At 40.4% G+C, this 20372-nt stretch overlaps 2 protein-coding genes across 7 annotated transcripts in view; one reads left to right on the top strand and one right to left on the bottom strand.

The window, feature by feature from the left end:
* Nucleotides 1–3275: 3275 nt before the first annotated feature.
* dlgap2b (discs, large (Drosophila) homolog-associated protein 2b) overlaps nucleotides 3276–20372 on the bottom strand; it is a 168630-nt gene continuing 151533 nt past the window's right edge. For all 5 annotated transcript variants that reach the window (XM_057823420.1, XM_057823421.1, XM_057823422.1 and 2 more), the window contains 2 exons: nucleotides 6688–6840; nucleotides 3276–6364 (listed from right to left, as the gene is read on the bottom strand). In XM_057823420.1, the coding sequence (XP_057679403.1) occupies nucleotides 6149–6364; nucleotides 6688–6840 (369 nt within the window). In that variant the 3' untranslated portion in view covers nucleotides 3276–6148. The remainder of the gene's footprint in view (nucleotides 6365–6687; nucleotides 6841–20372) is intronic.
* LOC130907905 (zinc finger protein 182-like) lies at nucleotides 12606–20152 on the top strand. Of its 2 annotated transcripts, XM_057823428.1 has the most exons (4): nucleotides 12607–12905; nucleotides 12974–13012; nucleotides 17355–17696; nucleotides 19000–20152. In XM_057823428.1, the coding sequence occupies exons 1-4, from the start codon at nucleotides 12713–12715 to the stop codon at nucleotides 19998–20000; spliced, it is 1575 nt and encodes a 524-aa protein (XP_057679411.1). In that variant the 5' UTR covers nucleotides 12607–12712; the 3' UTR covers nucleotides 20001–20152. The 2 variants fall into 2 exon arrangements, with proteins under 2 accessions (XP_057679412.1, XP_057679411.1); XM_057823429.1 differs by lacking the exon at nucleotides 12974–13012 and having other exon boundaries at nucleotides 12606–12905.

The raw sequence follows: 20372 nt of genomic DNA, 5'->3' as shown, positions 1-20372 counted from the left end.
AAATTGCGTAGTGGAAATAAATCTTGAGCCTTAAATACTAACAAATGAGGTACCACGATTATTATGAATACTGTATACTGTTTTTCAAACATTGGAAGTCCTCACATATTAATTTAATAATTAGTTTGGCAAAAGGTGGCAGGAAAATGTGGCTGATCACATTCCACAGAAATATATTTATACTATTATAAATATATGGTTGATCTGTGCCATTGTACTAACTGTAGTGTGGTGTGTGTGTGTGTGTGGGGGGGGGGGGGGGGGATTAAAAAATAAATACAGTGGCATGAAAAAGCATCCAAACCTTTTGGAATTTCTCACATCTCTGCATTAAAGCCCCAACATATGTGATCTGGTCTTTGTAAAAATCACACAGATGAAAAAAACAGTGTCTGCGTTAACTAAAACCACCCAAACATTTACAGGTTTTCATTTTTTAATGAAAATAGTATGCAAACAATGACAGAAGGGGGGGAAATAAGTAAGTGAACCATCACATTTAGTATTTTGTGCCCCCCCCCCTCCCCCCTTTGGCAGCAATAACTTCAACCAGACACTTCCTGTAGCTGCAGATCAGTCTGGCACATCGATCAGGACTAATCTTTGCGCATTCTTCTTTACAAAAATGCTATAGCTCAGCCAGATTCCTGGGATGTCTGGCATGAATCCTATCTTTAGGTCATGCAACAGCACCTCAATGGGGTTCAAGTCTGGACTTTGACTCGGCCACTCCAGAACGTGTATTTTGTTCTTCTAAAACCATTCTGAAGATTTTCTTCTCTGTTTTGGATTTCTCTTGTTGCAGCATCCATCCTCTTTTTAGTTTCAACTGTCTGACAGACGGCCTCAGGTTTCCCTTCAAAACATCCTGATGACCTTTGAATTCATTCTTCCATTAACTGATTGCAGGTTGTCCAGGCCCTGAGATAGCAAAACGGCCCCAAATCATGATGCTCCCTCCACCATGCTTCACGGTGGGGATGAGGTGTTGATGTTGGTAAGCTGTTCCATTTTTCCTCCACAAATGACATTGATTTCTGTAAGTCTTTAGCAGACACACTAGGCTTCCTGTTTTTTACCCCAAGTATTCTGCGCTGAACTCCTGCCGTCATCTTTGGTGGACGGCCATTCCTTTGGAGAGAAGCAACAGTGCCAAATTCTCTCCATTTGTAGAGAACTTCTCTGACTGTCAATTGATGAACATCCAGACTTTTAGAGATGGTTTTGTATCCTTTCCTAGCTTTATACAAATCAACAATCCTTGATCGCAAGTCTTCAGACAGCGCTTTTGACCGAGCAATGATGCACATAAACAATGCTTCTCATCAAGACAATTCTTACCAGGTGAGTGTTTTATAGTTGTTAGGGCAGCTTTAAACCGCTCATCAATGATTGGGCACACACCTGACTTTAAATTGTTTGGTAAAAATTGGTTTCAATTGCTCATTAGGCAAAGGGTTCACTTACTTTATTTTTTTCCCCTTCTCTCATTGTTTGGATGCTATCCACATTAAAATATGAAAACCTCTAAATGTTTGGATGGTTTTCGTTAAAGCAGACACTGTTTTTACATCTGTGTGATTTTGACAAAGATCACATTTGATGGGGATTTTATGCAGAAATGTGAGAAATTCCAAAAGGTTCAGATACTTTTTCATACCACTGTAATGTACAGTGTTTCTTTGAGATCTGAGTGTCTTTTGTTTTCCACACATTTTTCTTAAACTTTCAAACTATGTCGCAATATAATATGCTTCAATTCAGTGCCCATTTGTGGTCCTCCCATCGCGGATTACGCGGAGATAAACGTTTTCTTACAGAGCTCGTCTCCTGCTTTAAGTCTGCGATCAGCCAGCTGCGGGGCTGCCCCCCCAACTCAATGCCGACCAAACATGAGGAAAATTAAACTTCTGAACTGCATGGTACCCCCAGTCAAAGAGACGCACGATAAGTTTTTTCCATGACATTTCCGCCTGTCAAAACTCTCGCCACTTCCATGATTGCCACTGTTATGCACAAGCACTCCTGGTTGTGGCTTCCAGGACATATACGCAGCGCCACACCCTGTGTTTCTATGAGAGCGCAACTGAGCATCGATTATAATATCCCAAGTAACAATGCTTTCGTTGTTGTTTTCTAAAGATTTATTTCAATCACAACTTAAACGCGCCTTAGACATAGTGCGGAAAAGTATAAAAATTGTCGGCAAAATACCCTGAAGAAAATTTTCTGTTCTAGTGTAGACGTAGCTTAATACTACAACTACAATAATAACATGGCTGATCCACTAGCATGAAAAATGATGTGCAGTTGTCAGGGACACAAAATACTTTTCCGATTATCTCTAATTTAAAGTAATTTTCATAAGCTACAGTGTATCAGAAACGTGAGTACACTCCTCGCATTTCTGCAGATATTTAAGTATATCTTTTAATGGGACAACACTGACAAAATGACACTTTGACACAATGAAAAGTAGTCTGTGTGCAGCTTATATAATAGAGTTTTTTTTTTTTTACCCTCAAAATATAGCCAATGTTATCTAAACCCCTGGCAACAAAAGTGAGTACACCGCATGAGAACTACGTACATCCCTAAATGTCCAAATTGAGTACTGCTTGTCATTCTCCCTCCAAAATGTCATGTGACTCGTTACAGGAGTGCTGTCAGCATTGCTGCAGAGATTGAAGAGGTGGGGGGTCGGGTTGTTAGTGCTCAGACCATACGCCGTACTATATATCAAATTGGTGTGCATGGCTGTCACCCCAGGAGGAAGCCACTTCTGAAGACGGTACATGAGAAAGCCCGCAAAAAGTTTGCTGAAGACATTTCAACAAAGCACATGGATTACTGGAACCATGTCCTATGGTCTGATGAGACAAAGATTAATTTGTTTGGTTCCGATGGTCTCAAGAATGTGTGGCAGCGACCAGGTGAGGAGTACAAAGATAAGTGTATCATGCCTACAATCAAGCATGGTGGTGGGAATGAACCCCCCCCCCCCCCCACCACCACCACCTCTTCAATCCCTGCAGCAATGCTGACGGCACTCCTGTAACAAGTCACATGACATTTTGGAGGGAAAATGACAAGCAGTACTCAATTTGGACATTTAGGGATGTACGTAGTTCCTATGCGGTGTACTCACTACTGTTGCCAGGGGTTTAGATATTAATGGCTATATTTTGAGTTATTTTGAGGGGAAAATAAATGAACTCTATTATATAAGTTGCACACAGACTACTTTTCATCGTGTCAAAGTGTCATTTTGTCAGTGTTGTCCCATGAAAAGATATACTTAAATATCTGCAGAAATGCAAGAGGTGTACTTACTTTTGTGATACACTTCTATCACAGTAAATATGTATGAGTGAAATTAAAGTTGACTTAAATTATGTTTGTAGTGACCGTTCCGCAGGTTCCAACATTGTAAATGATCTTCCCACTAATAGCCATTGGACCATTCCCATCTCTGTAAGAGTATTGTTAACATAGGGTGACCAAACGTCCTCTTTTGCCAGGACAAGTCCTACTTTCACGTAGTATCCTCGTCGTCCGGGCGGGTTTTATAAATTCATAAAAATGTCTGGTTTTTATGATTTTTCACTGGACCAATTTGAAGAGAATCCCTCCGGCCGCTGGGTGGCAGCACCTGCCTTTGATGACATGGCTCCTAGTAGTAGGGAGGGAAGGAGTAGTTCTTCTTTTTTTTGTTGGCAGTTTACCCCTATCATGAGGCATTACCGCCATCTACTGGGTTGACGATTTGGCCACAACGACTGAAGTTTTTTTTACGATAAATACGTATATAATGGCAACTGTTGACTTCTGTCGGAGCTTTGACTGTAAAATCCCGTTTGGTGTCGCATCGTTGTGCTGCCGATGATTGTAAACTTTTATAGCAAAGTTTGATTTTTGCCTCAGCTAGCTATCAGTAAGCTAAACCGTGCTACGCATTATGGGAAACGTAGTCTTGAACTGCTACGTTTGGAAACATGCTGGTTGAATAGTTTGTCAGTTTATTTCGGTTTTTGTATGTGTGAAATCTAGAACATTGAATGAGTAGCAATTGAATGGGAATAACAATTTGTCAAGGACAATTGTGATAGTAATTTATAAAAATGTTTAGTTGGCACATAGCCTACTTTGTGTATGTGTATTGACTGGACTACATTTCTATGGGTCTGCATTATATATTATACGTATACATCGTGGGCACACGTTAAATATATTAAAGTGATATAGGCATTTTTGAGTGAACTTTGAGTAAAATTCAAGTATCTTGAGGCCGGGCTTAGTGTCCTCTTTTTTGGAAATCAGAATATGGTCACCCTAGTTAACAACCATGTCAAATTTGAATGATTAAATAAATCTTGATATACATAACTGAAACTTCAAACATGTGAAAAATTAAGCTGTTGTATATTCCGAAAGTCACAGCGTCTCATGTCGTATGTAGCGCCAACACAACATAGCTTGTCCTAGCAGGTCCACCCACTAGTACATTGTACTACGCAAGTAGAGGGGTCTGTGGTTGCCATGTGGACGAAATGGACACTAATCTTCTTATTACAAGTCAGTGTGCCATATGAATGATTACAAAACAGTCTTTAATCCCTTTTTAACCTCCTCAATTGCCTCTGCTAATGTGTGAATTGTCTTGGGGAAAATTAGCTATTGAGTTAGCTTTATTGTAAAAGCAAGACAAAAACCATTTCTGCCTGAATTTAAATGTTAATGAATACTAGCTACTCTGAATTTGCTCCCACATCCGCATTTATAATTGTAAAGGATACCATATATTTTAAAATAGTGATTAAACATGACTTTCTTAAATATGAGCTAGCGCTAACTCAACTGGAAAGCTTCCCGCATTCCATGCTAGTCCACTGGTGTTATAGACTACTAAAGTAAATAATATCATTTTAAAAAATAGAGTTAATTCCAAAGATAGTATGCTATTTAAATGATTTTTAGATTGTTTGGTTTAAATGGTTAAATAATGTATCATGTGTGAAAATCTTTAGTACTTTGCCCCTCCTTGGCTGTCCTGACAGGTCTTCGTGTGCAGCGTTTCTCATATATATCTCCGATGTCTATACACAGAAGACTTATTTCTGACAAGGTGAGGGCCAGCACATTGCAAAGATGATCCTTCCTAACGTCACAATGGATCACACACACTCACACACATCAGCGCAGAAACAATGGGCACCATGTTGATAAATCTCTGGTTTAAAAAGTCCTTGAGTGTGTCTGTGTGCGCGTAGGCCCGGATTAAGGACAACACTTGGAGAGTAAAAAGCAGCACCATTTACCATAGTAACTGACCGTTGTTAAAGTGTCATTTGCGCTTGTCTTTTGTGGACTAATCTGAGCGAAATGTCGCAGCGTAGAAGCATGCCCTAATCGATCGATACAAATGCTGTTAAATCAACCATCCTGTCAATAGTAAATGCAGTTTGTGAGTGTACTCATCACAATAGCCAAACAGATAAATCATGTTGAATGGTACGAAAAAAAACAACTGTCCTTTGCAATTCAACTGCAACATTAACACATGAGCTTCATAAACTACATTTCCCTTGGAAATACAAACATAAGTATCGTAAGGCGCAAAATGCTTTGTTCCGTACTCTCCTCCTCAGCAAACTCTTTAGTTCATAGACGAGCAGCAAACAAGAAAAATCAGTTCCATGAGAGAAATGGATGAAGGTTGAAATGGCAGTGTGGAATTCTCAGCATAAATTTCAAATTCTGATTGATTAATCAGCAATCATATTTTAGGGATTATAACGTTTCGGACAAACTCTTTCAGTGAACCAACTACTGTATTACTTACAATGGTGAATATAGTATATAAAATAGGTGTTGATTTGGGGAAATAGCAGCTCATCTACAATGCTCTTTATGAACTATTAGTAACTGAAGGGGTAAAGTTTGTTTGAGCTTGCTGCAAGCACCACACCCCTGTTAATTAGGAGTTTAATCGAGTCGAAGGATGCATTTTTTTAAATAAAGGTTATAAGCACAAGAGCCCAGAGACCTCCTAAAGTGGGTTATGGAAGCTGGATGTGACGCCAAGAGCTGGTGTTGGATGGGGAATAATAGGTGAGCAAACAGGAGATCGAGGATGAATCTGTGGACCTCAAAGCCTCGTCTGAGCTTCCGGGATGTAGATCTCGATGCTGTCGGCCCGCTCGGTGGCTGAGTTCTGTCGGAACGATGCCGCTCGTTTGGCAGCCATTAGTCGTCTCCGGGCTTCCTGACGCTGGCGGTCCTGGAGGTCTAGGGATCGCTCCCGCACCACGCCGCCACGTCCTCTGGTGGGCCTCTTGGTTAGAGGAGGAAGCCACTTTCGATCCTTGGGAAAGAGAAGATCGAGTTTAAACAGATCTATACATTTCTGAAGGTATTATTTTCTCCCCATCATGTAGTACAGTTCAGAAAAGTTGACATCAGCAATCAACAAACGTTAAAAGTTTGTACTTCTGCCCATTCTGGACAAGTGAATAAACTTTCAATCCAGTAGAAAAGCTCAACCATAGATCCAAACCTATGTTTAAGATGGAAATTGTGTCAGAAGTTGGGAAGAGGTTTAAGACAGAGACATCTACGTCACGGAACTTTGCTGAATCAATGATGTGCAGTTTGGAGGAAAATGGGACAGTGTGTGGAGTGGGATACCTTTTTCTCAGGACTCTCCACCAGTTGCCACTGGTTGCTCTTAATCTGCTGCAGCTCTTCGAATTTGGCAGTGACGTCTTCTATGGAAAGCTGCAAGAGGTCCCAGAATCCAGCCAGGTCCTGAGATGTGGGTCTGGGCATGGCACTGGGATCCTTGTTTTACAATTAAATGAAATAAACAAACAAAAATGCTGCACAGTTACTAGTCAGGCCACACCACTGTCAACAACAGTACGATTAGCCAGCAGATTTACAGTTGTGTCCAAAGTTATTCAACTACACTGCAAATCTGAGATGTTTCTTTTTAATCTAATTCATAAACAGATCAAAAAAGGACTTGAAATACATTATTGGTTTTATAAGTCTTCAGTGAATCTTTCTATGATTAGATTTTTTATGTTCTACCCTCAACGCTGTACTGCAGTGGGGGTTGAATAGTTTTGAACACAACTGTAGGACTCACTCAATGATGTTTTTACCATGACTACCACTCGGGAGCAGTGAAGGACCAGTAGTACTTCACATTATTGCATTTACAACCAGTTAAATGTGTGATGGACCTCTTGTAAACTTGACTGTCAATGTTATTTGAAAATATTTTTGCTCCTTTAATGGGCGCTGTCAGGACATACTGATAGATGACGCAACTTTCAAGTCCTTGAGTATGAAATTTAAAGAAAAACTTATCAAGTTCGGCTTTGTTGTCTCTCGTGTTGATTGTGAATGAGCCATCATTTTTAAAAGTTACTTAAATAATCCAACATCATACATTCCCCATGGTGCTTGGGTCTCAGTCGATGTGCAGCTAGACTCTCTTGGCATATCCAAGTTGACTTTGGGCTGTAACCTTTTAAAAAAAAAAGTGTTTGTTTGTTGTTTGTGTTACCTTATTACTTTAAAATCCTTATCTCAATATGTCAACGTTCTTTCGAATCTCTGTGGATTTTGCCGCCAGATTTGTTTATGTAGCCATATATTAATCACTGATAAAATCTTAATTCACTGTCACTTTTAATTAAATACTGTGTTTCGTAATTTACTCCGGGGATGAATATAAACTTATTACAGGTAGGCTAAGTGAACGTAGCGTACAAGCACAAAACTTCACAAACAGATAACAAAGACTGACATGCTTTTCAGCATGCGCATCTTTCGTGGCACGCCAGACCCATTTAGAGTGTTTGTTGCCAAAAAGCTCTATCTTGGTCTCATCTGACCAAAGCACACGGTCCCAGTTGAAGCCCCAATACCGCTTGGCGAACTCCAGACGTTTGCATTTATGATTGGGAGTGAGGAAAGGTTTTCTTCGTGCATGCCTACCAAACAGCTTGTTGGCGCGTAGACCGCACCACATACCCACCGTGAAGTATGGGGGTGGGTCAGTGATGCTGTGGGGCTGTTTCGCTTCCAAAGGCCCTGGGAACCTTGTTAGGGTGCATGGCATCATGAATGCTTTGAAATACCAGGACATTTTAAATCAAAATCTGTTGCTCTCTGCCCGAAAGCTGAAGATGGGTCGTCACTGGGTCTTTCAGCAAGACAATGACCCTAAACATACAGTGCCTTGCAAAAGTATTCGGCCCCCTTGAACCTTGCAACCTTTCGCCACATTTCAGGCTTCAAACATAAAGATATAAAATTTTAATTTTTTGTCAAGAATCAACAACAAATGGGACACAATCGTGAAGTGGAACAAAATTTATTGGATAATTTAAACTTTTTTAACAAATAAAAAACTGAAAAGTGGGGCGTGCAATATTATTCGGCCCCCTTGCGTTAATACTTTGTAGCGCCACCTTTTGCTCCAATTACAGCTGCAAGTTGCTTGGGGTATGTTTCTATCAGTTTTGCACATCGAGAGACTGACGTTCTTGCCCATTCTTCCTTGCAAAACAGCTCGAGCTCAGTGAGGTTGGATGGAGAGTGTTTGTGAACAGCAGTCTTCAGCTCTTTCCACAGATTCTCGATTGGATTCAGGTCTGGACTTTGACTTGGCCATTCTAACACCTGGATACGTTTATTTTTTAACCATTCCATTGTAGATTTGGCTTTATGTTTTGGATCATTGTCCTGTTGGAAGATAAATCTCCGTCCCAGTCTCAGGTCTTGTGCAGATACCAACAGGTTTTCTTCCAGAATGTTCCTGTATTTGGCTGCATCCATCTTCCCGTCAATTTTAACCATCTTCCTTGTCCCTGCTGAAGAAAAGCAGGCCCAAACCATGATGCTGCCACCACCATGTTTGACAGTGGGGATGGTGTGTTCAGGGTGATAAGCTGTGTTGCTTTTACGCCAAACATATCGTTTTGCATTGTGGCCAAAAAGTTCAATTTTGGTTTCATCTGACCAGAGCATCTTCTTCCACATGTTTGGTGTGTCTCCCAGGTGGCTTGTGGCAAACTTTAAACAGACTTTTTATGGATATCTTTGAGAAATGGCTTTCTTCTTGCCACTCTTCTATAAAGGCCGGATTTGTGCAGTGTACGACTGATTGTTGTCCTATGGACAGACTCTCCCACCTCAGCTGTAGATCTCTGCAGTTCATCCAGAGTGATCATGGGCCTCTTGGCTGCATCTCTGATCAGTTTTCTCCTTGTTTGAGAAGAAAGTTTGGAAGGACGGCCGGGTCTTGGTAGATTTGCAGTGGTCCGATGCTTCTTCCATTTCAATATGATGGCTTGCACAGTGCTCCTTGAGATGTTTAAAGCTTGGGAAATCTTTTTGTATCCAAATCCGGCTTTAAACTTCTCCACAACAGTATCTCGGACCTGCCTGGTGTGTTCCTTGGTTTTCATAATGCTCTCTGCACTTTAAACAGAACCCTGAGACTATCACAGAGCAGGTGCATTTATACGGAGACTTGATTACACACAGGTGGATTCTATTTATCATCATCGGTCATTTAGGACAACATTGGATCATTCAGAGATCCTCACTGAACTTCTGGAGTGAGTTTGCTGCACTGAAAGTAAAGGGGCCGAATAATATTGCACGCCCCACTTTTCAGTTTTTTATTTGTTAAAAAAGTTTAAATTATCCAATAAATGTTGTTCCACTTCACGATTGTGTCCCACTTGTTGTTGATTCTTGACAAAAAAATTAAATTTCATATCTTAATGTTTGAATCCTGAAATGTGGCGAAAGGTTGCAAGATTCAAGGGGGCCGAATACTTTTGCAAGGCACTGTATGGCCAAATCTACACAGAAATGGTTCACCAGACACAAAATCAAGCTCCTCCCATGGCCATCTCAGTCCCCAGACCTCAACCCCATTGAAAACCTGTGGGGTGAGCTGAAGAGCAGAGTACAGAGGAGAGGACCCAGGTCTCTGGATGATTTAGCGAGATTCTGCACAGAGGAATGGCTGAAGATCCCTCTTTCTGTCTTTTCCCATCTTGTAAAACATTATAGGAGAAGATTAGGTGCTGTTTTGTTGGCAAAAGGGGGTTGTACAAAGTATTAACACCAGGGGTGCTAATAATTGTCACACACATTATTTGATGTCAAATAATTATTTCTTTATGTGGGATTTTTTTCCCCACTGAATAAATGCACTTGTATTGAATTTTGGATTTTTCTCTTTTTTCCATTAAGGTCCCATATTATTTAGGGAAAAAAATATTAGAAGCTAAAAAACACATAATTATTATAAATCCAATAATTATGGAGGGCACTGTAAATGAATAAAATAAATAAATAAAAGAATGTAGACATGAAATTTCATTTTCAAACGTTAACTGCAACACCCAATTCGTTTGTAATAAATTTGAAATTGCAATAAATTGCAACAGCATTTGATTGCGAGTTTAGCTACATCGATTTTGAAATTGGGGTGGGTTGTTTTGGTGGAAAACCTACGCGAGACAGGGGCTTGTACCCCTTTCACCTCCACGCTACTTAATCATTTTACAATGAGACCAATCATTAATGATATCTAATAGAGACACAGCCTTCAAAAACGCATGAAATGCGCCGCATGTTTGAAGCTCACTTTTTATCATACCCCCACGCTCAAATCTGGCAGTGGTATGATCTGCGTCAGCCCCACTAGACTGTGACTCTTCTGTGACGTAAACAGACGCAAAGCCCGTTAGTGACGGGATTTGTCGTTCACTTGAGTAACCGAATCCATTCCGGATCGTTCAGTAAAAAGATTCGTTCAAACGAATCGTTCAACGAATCGTTCGCCCCCCTCATCTCCCTCCCCGCCCAAATGAATCGTTCGGTTAGTGAACGGGAAGTGACGTTGGCGAACGAATCACCAAAGACCGCTTCGCAGTATAACTGAACGGGAAGTGACATTCTTGGTCCCTCCCTCTCTTGCACACATTGACCACTCGTCGTAGTTTCAGTAATGAGTGACAGGCAATATCATTCTGCTTTCACAGACAGCCTCGTCTCCCTCCCTCCCGCTGCTGCAAAAGCGACACAGACAGCCTCGTCTCCCTCCCTCCCGCTGCTGCAAAAGCGAAGGAGAACTTCCGCGCCGTCTGTCCTAGTTTTATAGGCTCAAAGTCATGGCTCGTGCTTGCATTTCGATTGAGGACACGGTTAAACATTTTCCTTTTGTGGGGGGAGCGGGGGGTTGGGGTCGGGGGCGCACGGACTTTCTTTAGCATGTTCTTGATCACATTTAACGCAGCATGCTTGCTGTCACGAAAATAAAAATAAATCGAAAGTTTAATTTATAAATATGGAACGACCAACACATCATATTTACCTCTCGCTCTGTTGTATTTTTGTTTTTATGCTCATCACAATTATTTTTAGTCACTATTGTTAAAACTATAAGTGTAAATAGCTAGTTGTCGAATGTGCTGCTCTGAAATAAAGACAATACTACATTTTGATATTTGAGTTTAATTGCAAATCAGTATTAAGATGATCGTATTGAATTTTTGCACTGGTATTAATAAATAAAATAATCCGGTCAACTCCCCTGTCGTCCCCGCATCTCAGCTCGTCAAATGCTGAAGAGAAATGATTGCTTGCTCTTTACGATGTCGCCTTTCTACCCTCATTAGTCTGTTAAGAAAAATGTAGACATATTGCGACATCTCCCGTGTCCATGTGCGTTGTTTTGGGGCGCTTGAGTAGCGCATGATGGACGGATTGACATAATTTGTCAAACCAACCGACACGCTCTGACACGAAAAAAAATAATAAAACACTCGGAAAAAATTGATATGTATATACCGTTTCATTGTAAATCAGTATTATGGTGATCATACTAAATATTCTTTTTTTCTGTGCACATATGAGGTAAATATCGCTGCCATGAAGCCTCCATATAGTGACAGTTCTTTGCCCCCTTCATTGCCGTCACGCGACCGCAGCTCAGCTTTTGCTTGCTTCGTAGCTACCCGTGTTTTAAATTACTGTAAATTTGATAGTATGTCGTAATAGGTAGTCGCGAGTCTGTTGAGAAAAGTAGTACACTAAACCATGCTCGCTAGATTTGTGTGGTGTTTTTGTCTTTTTGAGCTGCATTTGATAGGCTCCACGTTAACAAATATGTGACAAAGTCCTTTCCTTTCATTTTTTGATTCGTTCACCGCATAGTCATTACTGGAAAGACAAGTTAGCAGCAAGCTAGGTCAGGAGCCGGAGGACCGAGTCACTGAACGGGAAGTGACAAAACTCAGTCTTGCCCCCCTGCCTGCACGCTGGCTGCTCATTGGCCACACGTGGAAGTGAGTGATATACGCCCTGATTCTGTTTCCGGTCCCTCCCCTGCCTGCGATGAGGCTGGCGTCTGATTGGTCGTGTGCGATGTCAGAAGACGCTGCCGCTTGCTCAACGCCCTCCCACGCAGTGAACAAGCACCAACTTCATAGAACGAATCAGTGCAGATGGTGATTAGTTCGGTCTCGTTCACACAAACAATTCGTTCAAAAAGAACGAATCGTTCGCGACCGATACAACACTAAAGCCCGTCGGTAGTCTTTGTTTGAAGCCTGGGATTTCTTTAGCGCGAAACCAGCTAGCAAGCGCCACATTTGTTTCTGATTATTTTCTTGCAAAAATGGATAAAGTAGAAATGATGAGAGCGTTGCTGAACGCACGACTGAGTGCGGCCGTGGAAGAAATTGCTGTAGTGTTTGCAAGCACCATAACACAGTACGAGGAAGAACTTTGTCGTTCAAAAGCAGAGAACGAGAGACAACGTCAACAGCTGGATTCCGTCTACAGGCCAAGAAATGAAGCACCAACAGCAGGTTAGGACACTTTATCATATAGAACTGTAAAATTATAGACTAGTGACGACACTTTCCTTTTTTCACAGGGCAAACAACGCAAATACGCGAATACGTGAATAGCAAAGGCAAGTAGACAGTTTTACAGTACGGCAAAGGGTTTTATTTATTTTATATATGTATTTGGCGGAAAACAGACAACACTGACAAGGTTGTGTTTGATAGAACAATATGTCTATATGCTGCCATAGCAGATTCATGGCGCAATAAGCCCCCGAACTATTTTTAATTTGTCCGTTTTACCCTGGAAACCCCTGTTTACAGACGTCGCGCAACCGCTTTTGTTTCAACCTGGCCATAAAAAGAAGGTAAGTAATCGTATTTATTTTTCGAAATTTCTTTAATTTTTAGCTTAGAATCATTAATTGATGTCTAATATTTAGTTAAAAAAAAAAGACTAAAAAAATTATTCCCCCGCAAAATTTAAACTTTTAAGCAAATTACGTTACAATGAAAAAATTAGCATCTGTAAATAAGTCACAGATATCTACCTCATAACTATCGCTTAACTGCAATTTTTTCGTTACTGTTGCATTTTCACCAATATTTTAGATAAATAATCGATCCAAACAAAGAAAAATTGGAAAAAAAAAAAAAAAAACGTTTAAAAGGGTAAATAAATAAAAATCTTGACCACTCCTTGATGTCTGCGATTTCTGCATCGCGACCCTTGTTATATTACCATTTTTCACCCATAAAATCCCCCCAAAATCCAGCTGTGGCCATTCACAGCTGTGTCTTGACACTCGGTGATGCATGCTACATGGAGTTTTGGATCCAAAAGAGGTAAGTACGCGATAATATCTCGTTAAAATCATGGCATCTTTAATTATGCTCTTGCACGCTCACCTCCAGTAAGGGTTTTGCTGTTAAAAAAAAAAAAAAAAATTTTTTTACCCTCCTGTTCAAAATTTTTTTCCCCAGAAAATTGAGATTTTAAGCTTTCCAATGATGTATCACGCATGCATATTGGACAAGTTTGAAATTTAGCCAAATTGGGGGTCTCAGAGCGGAACTTCAAGTCACCTGAGTGTTTTCCGCCATATACAGTGGGGCAAATAAGTATTTAGTCAACCACCAATTGGGCAAGTTCTCCTACTTGAAAAGATTAAAGAGGCCTGTAATTGTCAAGATGGTAAACCTCAACCATGAGAGACAGAATGTGGACAAAAAAAACCAGAAAATCACATTGTTTGATTTTTAAAGAATTTATTTCAAAATTAGAGTGGAAAATAAGTATTTGGTCACCTACAAACAAGTAAGATTTCTGGCTGTCAAAGGAATCTAACTTCTAACGAGGTCTATTGAGGCTCCTCTCGTTACCTGTATTAATGGCACCTGTTTTAACTCATTATCGGTATAAAAGACACCTGTCCACAATTGTTAAAAAATGGAAGACATACAAGACCATTGATAACCTCCCTCGGTCTGGGGCTCCATGCAAGATCTCACCCCGTGGCGTCAAAATGATAACAAGAACGGTGAGCAAAAATCCCAGAACCACACGTGGGGACCTAGTGAATGACCTACAGAGAGCTGGGACCACAGTAACAAAGGCTACTATCAGTAACACAATGCGCTGCCAGGGACTCAAATCCTTCACTGACAGACGTGTCCCCCTGCTGAAGCCAGTATATATCCAGGCCTGTCTGCAGTTCGCTAGAGAGCATTTGGATGATCCAGAAAAGGACTGGGAGAATGTGTTATGGTCAGATGAAACCAAAATAGAAATTTTTGGTAGAAACACAGGTTCTCGTGTTTGGAGGAGAAAGAATACTGAATTGCATCCGAAGAACACCATACCCACTGTGAAGCATGGGGGTGGAAACATCATGCTTTGGGGCTGTTTTTCTGCAAAGGGACCAGGACGACTGATCTGTGTAAAGGAAAGAATGAATGGGGCCATGTATCGAGAGATATTGAGTGAAAATGAAGATGAGACGTGGCTGGGTCTTTCAGCATGACAATGATCCCAAACACACAGCCAGGGCAACAAAGGAGTGGCTTCGTAAGAAGCATTTCAAGGTCCTGGAGTGGCCTAGCCAGTCTCCAGATCTCAACCCCATAAAAAAATCAGTGGAGGGAGTTGAAAGTTCGTGTTGCCCAACGACAGCCTCGAAACATCATCGCTCTAGAGGAGTTCTGCATGGAGGAATGGGCCAAAATACCAGCAACAGTGTGTGAAAAGCTTGTGAAGAGTTACAGAAAACGTTTGGCCTCCGTATTGCCAACAAAGGGTACATAACAAAGTATTGAGATTAATTTTTGGTGTTGACCAAATACTTATTTTCCACCATGATTTGCAAATAAATTCCTTAAAAATCAAACAACATGATTTTCTGTTTTTTTTTTCTTCTTTTTCCACATTCTGTCTCTCATGGCTGAGGTTTACCCATGTTGACAATTGCTTGCCTCTCTAATATTTTTGTGGGAGAACTTGCACAATCAGTGGTTGACTAAATACTTATTTGCCCCACTGTATATTTGTTTTTGTATTTCGGAAATAATTTGGAAAAACATTGTAGTGCAGATGTGGGTAGAGTAGCCTAAGATTTTACTCAAGTAAGAGTAGTTTTACTTCAAAATGATATTACTCAAGTAAAAGTAGTCATCCAAAAATGTGCTAAAGTACAAGTAAAAAAGTATGCAGTGAAAACAATACTCAAGTAATCAATAACATCGTGATTAACTGCTTTTTTTTTTTTTTTTTTTTTTTTTTTTACCAATGGTATTTTCTTCTCAGCATAAGCTTATATATATGAACTGTTGTTATAATGATATTGTACAATCTCATATCACACACCCATCACATAACCACATTAAGACAAAGAGATACAAAAAAATGAGTGCATGAGTGTGGAGAAAATAATTCCTAGTTGGAATAATGAATAGTTAGTTCCTTCATAGTTACTATTATGAAATTAAAATGATCATATCTCCGGTTTTCTGTGGTCAATCGGTTCCAAATACAAACTGGGAGAGAGGTTTAAATACACACTTTCGAGTCATGTAGAGGGCAGCGCTGTATGTCAAATACTTTATTTTTTACAGTGCTTTAAAGATGCCATGTGATTGAACAGGCTGGCGTGATCATAGAATGGCAAGCTTGCGTCTGACTGGTGTAACGGAGTCATGTGATTATTGTTGCGATGTCTCATTGGTGAAATTAGTAGAACTACGCGTGGCATCGCTGGCAAAAAAAAAAAAAATCCAACATGTAGAAAAAAGAAAAATGTAACGACTTGTATAGCCCAAAGTAGTGGAGTGTTTTGTCTTCACAAATCTACGCAAGTAAAAATAAAAAGTATGGCTTAGTAAAACTACTCTTAGATGTACATTTTCCTCAAAAAGTTACTCAAGTAAATGTAACTGAGTACTAACGCGTTACTACCCACCTCTGTTTTAGTGGGCTTCATATGTTGACGCTCTGATAAGCGTCTTCTTTTTGAGGGAATGGCTCGCATATTTCCAAGGAAACTATATTCACAACCAGTGTATTTAATCTTACTTTAAAAAGTAATTAATTAGTTACAAATTACTTCTCCCAAAAAGTAATTGAGTTAGTAACTCAGTTACCTGAATGTAAGAGTAATTAGTTACTTGGCAAAGTAACTGGTGTTACGTTTCATGTTTGTTTGAAAAACAGGTCACATTATGTAAAGTTCAAAGGGTTTTTGGGACAATTGGCCCTAGCCCAAATCTTTACCCTAAACTTAACTAGACACGGGTATTGTGGATATTGTGCTAACTAAATAGTAACCTTTGCTATGTTTAGAAGTCTTCTAATGTTGTGAATCAACCATTAAAGTTGTTAAAATTGCTCCAGTTATTGCATTATATCCCTTCCGTCTACTTTCGACATGTGAAAGTTTTAAAACTTTTTCATGATTTAAAGATACATTCAAGTCAAGATTTTGCCGATTTAGGAGTATTTTAGATAAAAAGCTACTTAGGTTTGCTAGGAAGGTTCTCTACAACAGAGCCTTCCTGAGAAGTCTACTGCTTTGAAGTCTACTGCTTTAAAATGGCTGTTTACGAACTCCGGCGAGTCTATCATTTCGTATCTAGTTCTATATACATGGTATATCTACTGTAGCATCATGTGTAGTTTGTAGGCTATCGGCTACTGTCAGATATTATTGGAGCCACCTAGCATCGCGTTTGCAATGGCGTTCCCGCCTCCCCACTCCCGCTCTGCTCTCTCGTCTCCATGAGTCCGTGTCTCTCTCACTGTTCTCGCGTCATTCAACCAACGTAGTAACGCATAGCAACGTACGCCTTTACATCCTCGGTAACGGCATTGCAAAGATGAGAAAAGTAATTAGATTACTCACTACTGAAAAAAATAACGCCGTTAGTAACGCCGTTATTAACAACACTGTTCACAACATGTGTTTCTGTGTCTTGCAGACAACAATGAAGTTCTCCCACTTGAACAACAGCAATATAACTCTATGGTGGAACAGCACGAACCTGAGCCCGCCAAATATGAAGTAGAAGAGTGGGCTGCTCCCTGCACCTTTACAAAGGAAGAGCCTCTTCAACAGTTTGAGTTGCCTTATTCGCATGTCATCTTGAAGAATGAATATCAAAAAAACAAAAGTCGCAGTGAGGATAATGCAAGCAGCAGCTCAAGTCAACACGTGACAACAGACGGTGATGGAGGCTACTGTGGAGCATTGCAAGCAGACAGCCGACCCCCTCCACTATCACACGCTTGCTCTGCTGCCCCTGATGATGAACACACAAGAGGTAGTATGATATCTAACATTACATCTACCGTATTTTTCGGACTATAAGTCGCAGTTTTTTTTCATAGTTTGGCAGAGGGTGCGTCTTATAGTCTCGAGCGACTTATGTGTGATTATTTACGGTCGGGTCAGGCCGACTTCTCTCTCGCTAACTTTTTAAAAATAAATATATGTTCATATATTTATACTAAAACGATGCATGGTTGTTTAATAAAATAATTTGGATAAAACAGAGAAGGTACTTTGCATGCCTGCGCACGTGAACGCAATGGCTCTCTTTTCAATCTGCCCTTCCCAGCGCCTTGCGGCGCCCTCCACGACCATCCTGGTATTTCCTTTTCGATATGGAGCAGCTATAGGAGTGAAAAACAAACTAAAGACAGGGGAATTGAAAAGCAAACAACTGCGGTAGGAGTGGGGTATGGAAAGGATTCAAATTGATTGTTTGAAGGTGCTATACGGAAACCTGTGTCGGCTTCGCTGAATGTAAACAAATGTGGCGCTTTAGTCTCATACGAGAAATATATTTAACAACTTTTCCAGTGTTATTTTGTTGTGTAAATGCATTTATAATGATCATAAAAATATGTAGACTATTTAAACATTGAGAAAACGTTTTTTTTTCTGCCAACTCGAGGAGATTAAAATAAATGTCAAATCCACTATCCGCCTGTTAGAACAGACACGCAAATATAAAAGATATAAATGTTTATTGAAAATCCATCTTACAGTCTTGTTTAACTGGAAGAATTCGTTAAAAAAGACAGGCTTTAATTTGTTATCATTATGCATGTATGCGCCTCATCGTCACAAACGTGATCACACAAAACGCAACCACGCATCGCATCCCCGCATTTCCTCCTTCTGAGTCCTCACAAATAAAACATAAAATTTCGGGTTTTTTCAGGCTCGGGCAAGCAAATCAAGTTAATTGATCGTGCTCGGGCCGGTCGGATCGGGCTGGATTTTTTTAGGTCCGATCTAACTTCTAGCGTCATGTAATGTTAGCATACCGTACACCTATTCAGCCTGTTGATCTCTATTGTATTTTAAATTGCCTTTCAAGATGACATGTCCTTGATTCTGGATTCTATCAAATAAATTTCCCCCAAAAAATGCGACTTGTACTCCGGTGCGACTTATATATATATATATATATATGTTTTTCTTTCCTTTTCATTGCGCATTTTTTGGCTGGTGCGACTTATACTCAGGTGCGACGTATAGTCCGAAAAATACGGTACCTATGACTAGATCCTGAATTAGTATCTGTAGCTTGAACTTTGTTTTGCTGTGTTTTGCAGATAAATATCTTCCTCCAGAGCAGCAGGAAAACCAATCCACAACAGGCTTCACCTTGAGCCCCAAACCAGCAACGGCGGAGTGTAGCTCACCCACTGCGCTTATGAAGATGATCAGTATAGAAAATGGATGGACAGAAGAGGAGCACAAGTGGAACGTCTGTTTCAAGCAGGAGGAGAAAACCAACCGTATCATCGACTGTCCTCCAGCTGGTAATAATGAGGACGTGGTTTGTAAATCACAGGTTCATCTTAAGCAACATGAGGAGAACAGATCGGCCGAGCCTCCAAGTCCACTTGAAACTTGTGGCGAACTCTCAAAAGGTGATGTGACATGTCACCCCGACAACACACACTGGAAATGTTCTCAGTGTGGGGAAACCTTTGGTGCCAAGAAGAATTTGAGAAGTCACATGATGGTCCACTCGGGCGAGAAACATCGCCTCTTAGTAAGAACTGAAACACATTTAGTAACAGACACAGGAGAAAACACTACAGAGGAACAAGATTCATCTTTGAGTGATCAGTCCACAGTGATAGATGGCAAGAAAGTGCAGACTTCTAAAAAAGGGTTCAAGTGCTCAGTGTGCAGTCACAGATTTTCATTCAAGTGCAATTTGTTGACCCACATGCGAGTACACACTGGAGAGAAACCTTTTTCCTGCTCAGTGTGCGGTCACATATTTTCAATCAAGTCCAATTTGTTGACCCATATGCGAGTACACACTGGAGAGAAACCTTTTGCCTGCTCAATGTGCGGTATGAGATTCAGTCAAAAAGCCAGTGTGACACATCACATCCGAACACACACCGGTGAGAGACCGTTCTCCTGTTCGGTGTGCAAAATAAGTTTTGCTCATCCAGTGTCACTCGTGAGGCACATGAGGATACACACTGGCGAACAGTTTGTCTGTCCTGATTGTGGTCTAAAATTCCTTCAAAAATGGAACTTGAGAAATCATAAATGCACGGGTTCAGCCCAAGGAAGGAAAAAAAAATCTTGATGTAGAATGAATAGTGAACACTGAACATTGTTATCATGGTTATGTTGTGTCCAGGATAGGATTTTAATATTGTGAGGTAAAAGTTTTCGAAAAGCTACACTGTAAAATGTATGCTATTTTTACACTGAAAATAAATATTGAAATAATCTTGACGCTGTCCATAACTTTGATGGGACAACAGACAATGACAAAAACACAGAAGGTAGGTTGGTATAAAAATGTTTTGGAGGGGATGTGGGAAAGTATTACACCAGCTCATTGGCTGCAACCATTGACAGCAATAGACAAATATCTGAATTTGGGAGGGCTGGCAGCAATTGCTTGTAGCCAAACTCTCATAGTTCAAATTGATTTCGACGTCAATGGCAGTGA

The sequence above is a fragment of the Corythoichthys intestinalis genome, chromosome 19 (assembly GCF_030265065.1).
Source record: "Corythoichthys intestinalis isolate RoL2023-P3 chromosome 19, ASM3026506v1, whole genome shotgun sequence".
Lineage (NCBI taxonomy): Eukaryota > Metazoa > Chordata > Actinopteri > Syngnathiformes > Syngnathidae > Corythoichthys > Corythoichthys intestinalis.
This window is presented reverse-complemented; position numbering and strand designations above follow the sequence as displayed.

What these genes read in the sequence shown, in the direction of transcription:
- LOC130907905 (XM_057823428.1), top strand. Translation starts at nt 12,713, where the DNA reads ATGGATAAAGTAGAAATGATGAGAGCGTTGCTGAACGCACGACTGAGT. An exon ending in AAATGAAGCACCAACAGCAG is followed by an intron (nt 12,906 to 12,973) that starts GTTAGGACACTT and finishes CTTTTTTCACAG; the next exon opens with GGCAAACAACGCAAATACGC. An exon ending in TGATGATGAACACACAAGAG is followed by an intron (nt 17,697 to 18,999) that starts GTAGTATGATAT and finishes TGTGTTTTGCAG; the next exon opens with ATAAATATCTTCCTCCAGAG.